This window comes from Pleurotus ostreatus (assembly GCF_014466165.1).
Source record: "Pleurotus ostreatus strain PC9 chromosome Unknown scaffold_11, whole genome shotgun sequence".
Lineage (NCBI taxonomy): Eukaryota > Fungi > Basidiomycota > Agaricomycetes > Agaricales > Pleurotaceae > Pleurotus > Pleurotus ostreatus.
This window is the reverse complement of record NW_023503166.1, coordinates 553812-566006: the sequence shown is the minus strand read 5'-3', so window position 1 is coordinate 566006 and position 12195 is coordinate 553812. Positions and strand designations below refer to the sequence as shown.

Sequence of the window (12195 nt, the reverse complement as noted above, 5' to 3'; positions counted from 1 at the left end):
TCGTTTTTCCAACTGAGGCGAAAGGCTGTATGTGAAAGGAAACGAACAGGACACGACAGGATAGACTGAGGTCCGAAAGAGCAGAGAACAGGTACCTTGCCGCCGTCGGATGGTCGTCAGATAGAAATCTGCGAGAATGTCGTAGTCATATTTTGCAAGTTATATGCAGACGGCACGTCAGAACTGTGGGCAGAAGAGTGCATGGCGCGTCCGTGATCCTCTTGTTCAGCCTGTTTTTTTGCTTTACTCTTTTTCTTTGCCTTCGTGATAGGCCGCTTGTCAGCTGCAGTGACAGACTTGCCCATCTTCTTGTTCATAACCTTCTGGAGCGCTCGCTTAGTCTCGCCGTCTTGAAAGGTAGACAAGTCAAAATAGCTCGGAGCAAATTCCAGAAGCCTGAATATATGTTTTAGAGATGGGAAGTAACACGGCGGGTGAGGAACATACCACTCCGGTCTGACTTCGGAAACGGTGCGAATGTACGGTCGCGTGGTAAGAACGAATTCATTGAATAGGACCCACTCAGGTTGCGTGTCCAACCCGCAAGAAGGGTGCAATGCGACAACTTGGTTGTCCTTCACCGTCAGGTAGCTGCCCTCCTCACCCTCCCGATGAGCCACTTGCATAAAGAACCCACAGACAAGTGCTTGTCGAATAGATTGGTACAGCTTCTTCTCGTCGCTTATCGACATCAGCTCCAGCTCGAACCTCTCCATGTTTCGCTGCAGTTGAGCACGGACATTCTCCGCTTGAGCAAGCGCTCGTCCAGAAACGTAGTTCGACCAAGTCCAATTCTTGTCGAATTTATCTGCGGTGTGAATAGATGATATATATGTAGGGATGCGGCAAGCGACAGGGTACACGTACTTTGCATGTATTGATTGTACACGTTGAGGAGTGTCAGATGGTCACCATCCGGGACGGTGAAGAGAGCTTTGGCAGCATCGGCCTGACTTCTCTGGTTTGCCGGGCGAACCCAAATGTTCGGGACTGAAATGGAATTAATACGGCGGGGGACAGGTATAACGAAATAGGCGCACCCGAAAGCATGGCAGTAATGGTAAGAATTTCATTGCTGCATTTGAACTCGGGGCTCACGATGAGCAGCTCTGCTAACTGGCACGGGTCAGGGCTCGACAAATAAAGCATTGATGCGGAAGAGAATACCTGAGGATCAAGAGGGAACTCTGCCATCATAGAACCTAGCGGTGTCAGGTTTCCATCGTCGTCGAGCGCTTTCAAGAAGTTCAATAACTCCAACGCTCGCATCAATGTCTCGAAAGCAGGTGCATCAACGTAATCAAATCGAACCAGATCCTGTGAGATGATATCAGAGAACGAAACCTACCAAGCATGCAATTCCTTTCACCTTGATACCAAGCTTAACAAGCTCGAGCACCGTGTTGCTGAGATTACTCCGTAAGATCTCAGGGTATGTTTGCTCCTCGAGCTGCGACATGAAATCTTTCTCCGTATATAGCCTGAAGCACTTGCCAGGCCGTGTGCGACCGGCTCGTCCCGCGCGTTGCTGAGCTGAGGCTTTGGATATAGGGCTGACCAGTAAACTCTCGACTCGTATTCGGGGGTTGTACACTTTCTGCTCCGAGAAACCAGGATCGACGACGTAAACAACGCCATCGATTGTAAGCGACGTCTCAGCGATATTTGTCGACACAACTACTTTTCGACCAGGCGGATAATCGGGCCCACGAGCAGCTGGGGCGGGGTCAAAGATACGCTGTTGTTGCATGGGTGGTAGCGACGAATAAAGTGGTATACAGACGATTGGGCCAACGGAGGAAGGATCTTGGTTAATGAGATCGTCTGCCTCGAGCTTGATTTTCCTGCACGCGTCTTCTATCTCCTCTTCACCTGTGAGGAACAGAAGGATGTCCCCGGGATCCTCGGCTCGGTGTATCATAAGTACAGTTCGGATTGCCGCTTCTACGTAATCTGGCTCGGGGTCTTGGGTGTAGAATATCTCCACTGGGTGTGTACGACCAGGGACCTTGAACAGAGGTGCCTTCGTGTCCGAGCGCAGACTGAAGTATTTCTGGAACTTGACAGCGTCGACCGTCGCGGACATAATGATGATTTTCAAATCAGCGCGCCTTTTTGCAAGGGCTTTGAGGAGTCCCATTAGGATATCGGTAGCAAGGGTGCGTTCGTGAGCCTCGTCAAGGATGATAGTTGAGTATCGTTGAAGGTCGGGATCATTCATCGCTTCGCGCAGGAGCATACCGTCGGTCATATATTTGAGGAAAGTGATTCCTGATTCAGTCATGTCTTCGAATCGTATCGAGTACCCGACTTGACGCCCAAGTTGAACTGCAAAGGCCTTCAGTACCAATTGAGAGAAATTGCATTGACATATCTTCCGCACCATCCATCTCCTCTGCGACACGCTTTGCTACTGACATCGCTGCTACTCGACGAGGTTGTGTGCATGCAATCATCTTCCCATTCGAATGCGCTAGATCTGAATAGGCTACGAACTGCGGGATCCTGTGCGGATGTCGACCATGCGTACTCCTTAAACCGTGGACCTCACTCACTGTGTAGTTTTACCAGACCCGGTCTCTCCAACTATCAAGATGATCTGGTTCTCACTGAACTACTAGGGTCTGAGGCGTTTACCATTGCTTCCGCAAATAATCAACGGAAGGCCAGTACCACTCACCACTGTGAAGAAATCATCCATCTTCCTGTAGACGGGAAGCTTCTCCCTGGATGCCAGAAGTCTCTTGTATTGTGCGGTGTGTGGCGTGAGCGGCTTGGTAAACGGGTTGAGATCATGTTGCTGGCACGGAATTTTAAGCTCAAGGATGATCCTTCGCAAAAGACCGTTGTTCACGTACTAATGCTTTCCTGACCTGTGCGCCAGTTACTTTCCGAGGCGTAAAGCCATACAGAGGTTGAGCTGCTAACGGATTGTACTTGTTTGATATCGTTTTTTTGCCTTCGGCCATTGACTATGATAATGACCAAATTCGATGAAGAAACAGAAAAGAGACGAAACTGGAACAGTTTTGAGCAGCTTCTGGCTTCCACAATCGGGATATGGATAGCTTACACTTTCTTTGACGTGCTCCTTCAATAGTTCGATATATCAATTACGCAGATCAGGAATTGTAGAGCATTGTGCGCTGGCGGTTGAGTGGGCAATCACCACACTAGTGATCGTGAGAGTCGAAGCTTCCTGAGTCTTTCAACTCAACTACTGCTTGTACATACATGTACGAAGTTCAACTTGTATAGTAAGTGTTGGTATCTTCATCCGCCAGGAGGCAGGGACTCGACGAATGGCAGGTTCAAAATACAAAACGAGTGTGGTAATCTAAAATGGCGAGATTTCCCTCTGCAGGGCCCTTTCTACCAATGATTGCATATATGTTCGTGTGGTGATTGAGGGGAAGTGACTAAGCTGGCCAGGGTGACGCGTAGATGCGTTGAAGGAAGAGTCCAGTGGAAGCAATCTATTATGGTATGGTTTTATAGCACCGGGGCATCCTCGAGTATCAAAGAGTTGTAGCAGGCTGAACGGAATCGGCGAAATCGGGGAGGCAAAGTACTAGTGTCCAGGGCAGACTGAAAAGACGATTCCGAACGCTTCGTCTCCAGCATGGTCGGTAGATCAGCATCTTGGGGCAGGGTTCCAGGGGAGTGAAGAGATGGGCTTGACCCAGAAGCTTGTAAAACGGCCGGCAGAGTGACTGAGACTTGACCGCGAGACGCCTGTGATACGCAAGATTCCGGTGGCATGGACAAGTCGCCAGAGTGGGCAGTGTTGATACTTGCAGGGCAGGTGGAACGAAGTTGCTTCGCGCCAGAGGTACACGGAATAATTTGACGGGCTTCTGAGTCGTGTTTGCAGGAGGGAACCAACCGTCCGAGGAGGGATAACGGCGAAACGAGAGGCTGTCTTGTCAAATGCGAGCGAGAGTTGCCTGGAGATCCATCATGCGGGTCAGAATTTTCTTTACCCTCTTGCGGGGGTCGGAGCAAGAGGAGAGATGGTCCTAGACATCGCGATTCTGACTTCTCGACGGCTGAAGTTGCTTGAACGCCACTTGATGCTGATGAGTTAGCATCGCCTTGAGTTTCCTCGGGTCCTAGACGTCGCCGTTTGGTCTCTTTGAGGGGAATGATTGTGTGAGTACCTCCCGAGACCGATGTTCCGGCCTCGCCTGAGGTGTCTTGTTGGGCCTTCTTCCTCTTCCCGGTGACATGTGAAGGCGTCAAGCACAATATGTTTCTAAGCTCAATAACTCCCGGGCATAAGGTCGGAATAACATTACACTTAGCTCGAAATGCATCCAGTGACGTAGATTCCGTGGCGGATTTCATGGGCCAAGTGACCTTGTTGAATTGATGTCGAGGAGTCAGGATGGGACGTAGCCTAATGCAAGTATGAAATCAGTCAACACTCCTGATATATGTGAACATACCATGGAGAGCAACGGATGAGTGCATCATGGATACAAACGACAAAAAAGGCAAAAAAGTATATAGCATCTTCATGAATCCCTGCGCCCCGTCGTGTGTAGGCGTTCCCCACCACTGCTCGCAAAGCAAGAGCCACTTCGCAGGGAGCGATATTGTGCCGATCCCTTTGAGTAGATATGTTTAGAGTGATTCGACAACGCATTGCAATCGCACGCAGGCACAAATCATTCAGCAGTCCTTTCGCTATGCCCTTTGAGAGATCATAATGGCATGATTAGCGATGATGACAACATGGCGACGAACCGTCAAGAGTCCGCAGCCGCCCGAAAGGGCGCGATAGTAACCGGGCCAGAAGAAGAGGGTGATGTGCGCACAGTAAAAATGAAGGAGTCGCGTGCCGATTTCGATGTTGCTCAGGTGAGGCAGATCGGCTACACCAGGGATTTGCCCCACAAAATGAATTACTGTCGATGGAAAGAGTTGGAGGGGAGTAGTTGGAACGTCTAAAGACCTAATTCCTTCCAAAATGGCGTTCGCATAGTTGGCGGGGTAAAACACATAATCCTCTTCATGGAATGTTGATGAGGTGAGACGTAGTTGTGGAGTGGTCATGAAGTCGGCCAATGCTGCCGGCATCAGCATTTGCATGAGTGAACCGAACCACACCACTGTCCGTTCCAAACCAAAGTAATCAACTCGCCCTGCTATATGCACTTCAAAGAGATCCGCATAAACCTTCGGTGGCGGAGGACGGTGATATAAACTCCAATAGGCGAGTTGCCCTAGATCTTTTGAGTCAGTCTTAAAATTGAGATCTTTGTGTAATTCCATCGCGTATGCAATCCGGCCGAGGATGTCATTACTCGAAAGGATGCGTGTCGTGATTTCGTGACATCTGGGATCGACCGCTCCTTTCATAGCATCCAATGCATCTTTGACGGCCAAGGAGGAGAGTAAATTGATGTCGGCGTCGCCACGAAATTCTATCACTTGGTTATTTCCAACGGCTCCGGTGGGCAGGCATTTGTAAAGGTAGGCTGTAACGCGATCCGGTAATCTAGGCGTGTTGGCAAGTTGCTTTAGTTTGCTGTCGTATTTGCTAATGGCAGAATGCAGGGTTGGCGAGGCAGGTTCATACGGTCGACGCCTGCGAGTTTCGCGGTCCACCATCATCGTGTCATACGCTAGGATGTTATGTAGAATAGGGCGGACCTCTCGATCCACTAGCGGTGGTCAGGTGTATAGGGATGGTTGTGGTTGAGTAGGATTGTCTCTCCCGGCGCCTATCAAAGGCGACCGGTTTGAATTTTGGAGGCTTAGGCTCAAGGCCCAGCGCTCAGCACTCAGTACTCAGATCCTTAAGAGCCTCTAGCAGACCTGCTTACACCACGAGCGACTTGACCATGAAAGTAGACTGATTATCGCGCCATAAATAAGACATTGCGGACAGTACACTGCAAATTCCAAGGGACCAAATAAATGAGGGGCGTTCAGGGGCGTTCCTATACGCTTGTCTGTAGTTGATATAGTTGCGGCACCATTGAACTAGGTCAGACTGCCGCCTTGGTAAGAGGGGAACGGCTTCGACACAGTAGCCAGCGACAGTTGAGTTCTTCCTGATCGGTGAGCCTCTTCTACGTTATTTGACCTCGAAGTTTTGCGAGATTTCGCCAATTCTGGAAGAACCAATTCGCGGAGACCAACATCCTTCGATGTCTGTTTAGGAGGTTTGGAAGTAGGTCCAGTGGCCACCATTGCTCGATGGGCGAGTGTAAGAGTCCGCAGCCCTCCCTTCTGCAAATCAAGCGGGCCGGAGATAGTTGCCTCCGCATTCGTAGGTTGCTAACGGACGATCATGTTGAGTTCGTGAGTATTGGCGTCGAGACTTACCTCGAGATCAATGCGAAAGCCATCGTTCCGCTCCTTATGCCTTCGCATGGCTATAAACAGTATCAAGACGCATATCCCGACAATGAGCATGCCAACGGCGGCCACTGCTATAGCGGCTGCTAAGATGTTTCCTCGCGTCTTCACGTCGTCAGGAAGCACAGTATATGTGGAGGAGACGGCGGAGATTTCTGTAGAAGAGATGCCAGATGATATAAAGATGGTAGCGGCGAGTGGTGTCGACATCTTGGGTCCTTTGTGAAGTCGGGTTGAAGTCAAGAGAAGATGTCGTCCAGATATGGCGTGAGTGGTGCCGCTACTCTAGAGGGAGTAAACTACAGATGAAAGTGGTTGTGGGGAGAAAGTAGTGTGAAAGCGCTATCGGTGGCTTGATGGCCCACTCGGGTGGCTGACTGTGGCCCGACTGACGAGGCATTGTTGTCCAAAAAGGGAAGGTAGAGTTTAAAGTAACGCGGAGTGACCTACTGTGTCACGATCAGAGGGGAATTTTTGCTTAGCCTCATACTTGAAACGGTCATACTCATATGGGGGAGGGGGAGGGGTACTGGGTAGGTACAATGAAGTTAACGCGTCTACGTTGTAACAGGAAAGGGCTTGGACTGGGATTTCCTACATCCCTCGTAGAGAGCCATGAATCACTGAGTGAAGTCGATGCAGCTTTCGTAGGTCTGCCTGACCTTCGACGCATACCTGTATCATACCACAGTCAGCTAGAGTAATCAAAGGGACGGTATCTCGGCGAAGACGTACCACCACCATTGAATAGCGCAGGCTCCAACGGTAGAACATTGAGATCCCAAATCTGGGATCGTGATTTCGAAATCGGCTTCGGAAGCGAAAGGATCAATTTCAATACAAGCATTGTATCCGGACATGACTTACTCTCGTTCTTAGGCCAAGCGGAAGGCCCGAGGGAGTCGTTGGCGTAAACTGGCCACAAGAACAGCGGCTTTCCGATTGTCTTTTGAGTGGCGAGGTTGACCTACGGTTGCAGAGAGAACAATCGGTATATGATTACTATAGGGTGGGTTGAAATACTTACGACAGAGACATTCTACGAAATGGGAACCGTTCAACATAATTCTAGCAGGAGATTGGCGACAACCTACGGCCGAGCCAGTGTGATGGGCGATGAGGTCAACGTGGATTGGCACTACAGTTCCTGGAGCGTATTTGCGGGTGTTTTTAATATTGTCCTCCAACTATACGGCAGGGTGGGGTGAGATGTGGCACTGCTGCAAAATTAAGAAAAAATGTACGTACCTGATAGCCTTTGCAGAAGAACAGTTGACAGGCCTGAGCGTCGAAAGAAGAATCAATTTTGGCAACTGCATTCTCGATCTGGGCCAATATGGTCAGCCGCTAATATCATAGACCTGAAGTCAACTGACCGGCCCAGCTTTGTCTGTCAACGGTCTCAAAGATGAGATATTGCAGAACGGACCATGGCATAGTACTACATACCACTTTTGAGGACGGTGTAAGCACCCGTACCACAAGCAGCCTGATTCGCAGCGCCAACCTATATTATGGGTTAGACGAAGGAAGTGGATTGAAACCACCGTGACCTACGACGCGAGGACTAGGAGTAGTGATCACTCCATGAGCAGCCACAGATGACGCAGCAGCGACGAGGGAGACCAGAGAGACAGAGAACTTCATTGTGAGAGATGGTACTGAAGTTGCGTATATCCACAGCAATTGTCGATTGAGCCCATTTTGCTGGCCTTTATAGAGACTCTGTCTTCAGACTACTGGGCGCCCAACAATGCGAGGGTTTGAAACGGTCCGGGAGCAAGTCGATCCATATTGAAGGCGGTCCGCTCGGAATGGTCGATTATCCTTTTGTAGATACAGAGAAGCCAGACATGTTGGAGCGCGACGAGTTCGGGAATACCTCGCCCGGGAATTCCTCCGTTGTCGAAGCATCGTAACAGAGGAGGAGGCTTCTACATGATATGAGATAGAACGGCGATCATGCGTCGCGTAAGTAGCAGGGAGTGTTCTCTGGTTCTAGCTGGGCATTGGAGGGTTTGAGTTGCATAAGCATGAACCGTAATCCTTGAAGAGGTCAGATCATCTATCAGCAGCATACGGATGGCGCAAGCTCGGTTGATCTTGTCGCATCGCACCAGTGTCTGATCATATGAAGGAGAAGAGTGCCAAGGCTCCGTCGGTTAAGTCATCCCTCAAATGGTGCATGGAGTCAGGCGCATTGATGGTTGGAGCAACTTCTCGGCATGAATCAGTATACCAAAAGTCTAGGATACCTTTCGGAGTACATTCCAAGGAATGGAAATTTGTTTGCGTGGACTCTGGTTTCGAGCGGCATCGTTGATAGATGTAAGCCATGTGCATGATAGTGCAAACAGTGTCTCGGCCGAGTCGCTGGTGTTGATCGCTGATGTAATCAATTCCCACATTGGTTACTTCCTTGAATAGGTCGACTGTCAATGCTAGTTCTTTCCACAATATGAGACTATGAGTAATGCTCAGTGAGACAGTAGCTTCACACCTACATTTCAAAGTTTCCAAGCCTACGCGACTTTTCTAACAACAAAAGGTCCACTGCTAAGACAACAGTCCACCACCCGGGACGTGACATTGAACTTTGATTGAACTAACATACAAATCAACAACTTGCACCACCACTATGCTATGGTTCATCACCAACGCTTCACTAAATTACCCGGTATACTCCCTAGAGTCTCAATTTCCACTTCTGAGAACACAAATAGATGCTGGGTAGCTCGGAACAAGAGACCCCCGCATCACTGGCACCCGATCTACATTTAGAAACCTTCGAGCAAGGTAAAGTACCATGGGGCCGGAGTCCCGAGGTCATGCCGATGTTTCTAACCGGTACATAAACACTGCTGTTCTTAGAAACGGCTATACTTGTTCGTCCCCTGCGTGATTAAGTCACCCTAGGACGCGGTGCAGCAAGTAATGCACCGTCGGGTGGGAGCGCGATAATCCACAAAGCCGCATGCTTACCCGGGTAGGACGCGCCGTTCTTTGAAGTTTGGGCATGACTATCTGGCAATCTTCGGGAAAACAACCAAAGCAAGACGTCAGCTTGCAGCGGTAATGGTAAAGGCAGTGAAGACATGTCCAGTGCCCAAATGGACTGTTTCAGGCTATCGGAGTGCAGAACTTGTCGAGCGAGTCCAAGTCTTCCATTGATCCAGTAACACCAGCCGCAGCGGAACTGGCGGTGGGTATTGCGCGCCATAGGGAACGCTTGTCTGGACACACCTGTGGTGGCAAGCGTACCATCAACGAGTCGAGATGGAGTCAGTTGGGGAGTGAATGGTTATGTATAGTGTTAAAGATGGATCAAGTAGTCATGGCTGGTTTTGTTCGGCACAAATGCGTGATCATTTAGTGGGGGCTGAAGCTACAGCGAGGGGGCAACATCATCAGGAGTATATTGTTTCACCTCGCAAGAGGAAGCCTAGTAGCTATGGTTGTCTGGACAGGTAGTGGTAGGCTATGGCGACCTGTCCTTCACCTTGATAAAGGTGGACCACTTACATCAGAATATGTACACCAGAGTCTCAGCAGGACCTGCGCTGGGGAGAAAAGGCAGTACATTGTACCCACGGCCGAGGTAGAGACTGAAGAATATTGGGCAGATACGACTACCTGCGGCTAGAACGGCTTAAAGCCCTCAACTAGCATCGTGACTCCGGCTAGCAATTACAGGTTGAGTAAAGGCATGACTGTTGACGTGACGTAACTCAACAACGCACGATTCGCCTATACAGAAATGATTGCGCCTCAAGTCTCTAATATCTAGCGGTTATGGGGTTTGCGGAAGGTGAAGGAAAAGCTGAAAGGAATATGAGTACGCGCCCTCTTTCCAAAAAAGGAGCAAGCGCTTAGGGTACTGTGGCTTCAAAGGGGCAACGGCTCTCTTCTACACCACAGCCAGCGCAATGTCGACGACGAACCCGAACATCATCCAATCGCGCCCAATCGTCCCCCACATCCGCACGCAATGCCCCCAATGCCACACCGCCCTCGAATTCCCTGTCACCACACAACCTCGGCCAGGCTCACTCCTCCAAATTCGCTGCTTCTCTTGTAAATCCGTCCTCACCCACGCGTTCTATCCCAACCAACTCACCTCGACCTCCACATCCAATTCTGGGGGCGCTTCCACTTCGTCTTCCCATAGACCGTCTTCAAGCACCGCAGGTCCATCAACCGCACAGCCCAATATACGAGTAGGAGGAGGGAAGCGTAAGATCGGAACACAGGAACGCCCTCTCGAGACAGGGTACTACGACATACTCGGTGTCGCCGTCGATGCTACTACAGACGACATCAAAAAAGCCTATCGTACGTATGCCCGCCTCGAACGCCAATCGAGCGCAGCCTATTGACATTCTTGTAGGTCGATTGGCCATCAAACATCATCCTGATAAGAATCCAGACGATCCTCATGCCGAAGAACGGTTCAAAGAGATTGCAATAGCCTACCAAACACTATCCGACCCCGTCCTCCGCTCTAAATACAACGAATTCGGGCCGAAGGACTCTGCGCCAGAAGGAGGATACGTCGACCCGGAGGAGGTCTTTGGGGCGATCTTCGGTGGAGAGCGGTTCCTCCCCATCATAGGACAGATTAGCTTGGCGAGGGATATGAAAGCAGCACTTCAGGAGGCCGACGAGGCGGAGGGCGGCGAAGCGGATGGTAAGAAATTGAGAGATGCTAAAGGGAGGGAAATACTCAGTGAGGAGGAGAAAGCGAAGAAGGAAGAGAAGGACCGTGCTAAGGCTGCGGAGGTACGTGTGCCCGTGTTCGCTCGTGCGCGCCGCATTTGGAAACTGATATACTTAGAAAGCGGCGGCGCGCGCAGAGAGGGTACAGAAGCTCGTGGACAATCTCACTCGCAAACTGGGGATCTTCTCAGAATCTGCGTCGGGCCCTAATGACCAAGATGTGGCGACAAGCTGGAAGACGATATGTCAAATCGAAGCCGAGTGAGTGTTTGCCATTTTGTCGGAGTGGACGCGCGTTGACTGGTATATAGAGAACTGAAGAAAGAGTCGTATGGTGTGGACCTGCTACACGCCATCGGGTTTGTATACGCCTCCAAGGCGAAACATCATCTCGCGACGAACCAGTCATTCATGGGCGTTGGGGGGTGGCTGCATAATGTGCAAGGCAAATACCATGTCTTTAGTGAAACGTAAGTCGAATGCCTATTGATGTGCACTGATCCATTGACGACCTTTAGCGTATCAACCCTCCGTTCGGCCATCGAGCTCAAAGCCGTATTCGATCAGATCCAGGCAGCGGAGAAAGCAGGCAACCTCAGCCCTGAGGAGAAGAGAAAACTGGAGGAACAAGCTGCCGAGAAGGGATTACAGGCATTATTCAAGGTATGCGCATGGGCACCGCTACGTATGTCTACCTACAAATGCTGATTGACTCCTCTCCTGCAGGGAACCAAACTCGAAATCGAATCAGTCCTACGGGAGACGTGTGATCGTGTGCTCAGCGACCCTTCAGTACCTCGAGAGAAGCTGCAACTTCGTGCTGTGGCGCTGCAACTGCTCGGCGAGGCATATATGGCCGTCAAGAAAGATGGTGAGGGTGTCGACGAGACGGAGTATGTGAGAGTGGAGACGAAGGGTAGTCGGGCTAGAGAAGGTAGGGTGTAGATTCTTTGCATGGATATGGCATTGGGTGTAGTAGAATATGACTATCTCTTAATACTCTGACGACTATTGTTTACCTACGCACGGCGGCCGCCACACTGTTTCTTGAGACACTCGAACTCGTGAATTTCATATAAGTATACAATCCTCTCGAATTGTTGACGCTCG

At 50.2% G+C, this 12195-nt stretch overlaps 4 protein-coding genes across 4 annotated transcripts; 1 reads left to right on the top strand and 3 right to left on the bottom strand.

Annotated features, from left to right (window-relative positions):
- Positions 1-116: 116 nt before the first annotated feature.
- On the bottom strand, positions 117-2969 carry PRP43_2 (DEAH-box ATP-dependent RNA helicase prp43; the record flags this gene model as incomplete). The annotated part of the gene is made up of 10 exons (XM_036772127.1): positions 117-396; positions 448-808; positions 868-990; positions 1041-1116; positions 1168-1317; positions 1370-2328; positions 2384-2505; positions 2556-2614; positions 2681-2800; positions 2859-2969. 10 exons carry the CDS (start codon positions 2967-2969, stop codon positions 117-119), a joined length of 2361 nt encoding a protein of 786 aa, XP_036625773.1.
- A 523-nt stretch (positions 2970-3492) lies between these two features.
- Positions 3493-6579, bottom strand: PC9H_002490 (uncharacterized protein; the record flags this gene model as incomplete). The annotated part of the gene is made up of 6 exons (XM_036772126.1): positions 3493-4399; positions 4449-4610; positions 4668-4696; positions 4750-5669; positions 6003-6288; positions 6337-6579. 6 exons carry the CDS (start codon positions 6577-6579, stop codon positions 3493-3495), a joined length of 2547 nt encoding a protein of 848 aa, XP_036625772.1.
- A 410-nt stretch (positions 6580-6989) lies between these two features.
- Positions 6990-8016, bottom strand: PC9H_002489 (uncharacterized protein; the record flags this gene model as incomplete). The annotated part of the gene is made up of 8 exons (XM_036772125.1): positions 6990-7044; positions 7105-7180; positions 7237-7336; positions 7464-7556; positions 7618-7695; positions 7746-7759; positions 7819-7876; positions 7927-8016. The coding sequence occupies 8 exons, from the start codon at positions 8014-8016 to the stop codon at positions 6990-6992; spliced, it is 564 nt and encodes a 187-aa protein (XP_036625771.1).
- A 2279-nt stretch (positions 8017-10295) lies between these two features.
- PC9H_002488 (uncharacterized protein) lies at positions 10296-12030 on the top strand (the record flags this gene model as incomplete). Its single annotated transcript, XM_036772124.1, has 6 exons — positions 10296-10701; positions 10757-11148; positions 11204-11346; positions 11397-11555; positions 11604-11748; positions 11812-12030. 6 exons carry the CDS (start codon positions 10296-10298, stop codon positions 12028-12030), a joined length of 1464 nt encoding a protein of 487 aa, XP_036625770.1.
- Positions 12031-12195: the final 165 nt, after the last annotated feature.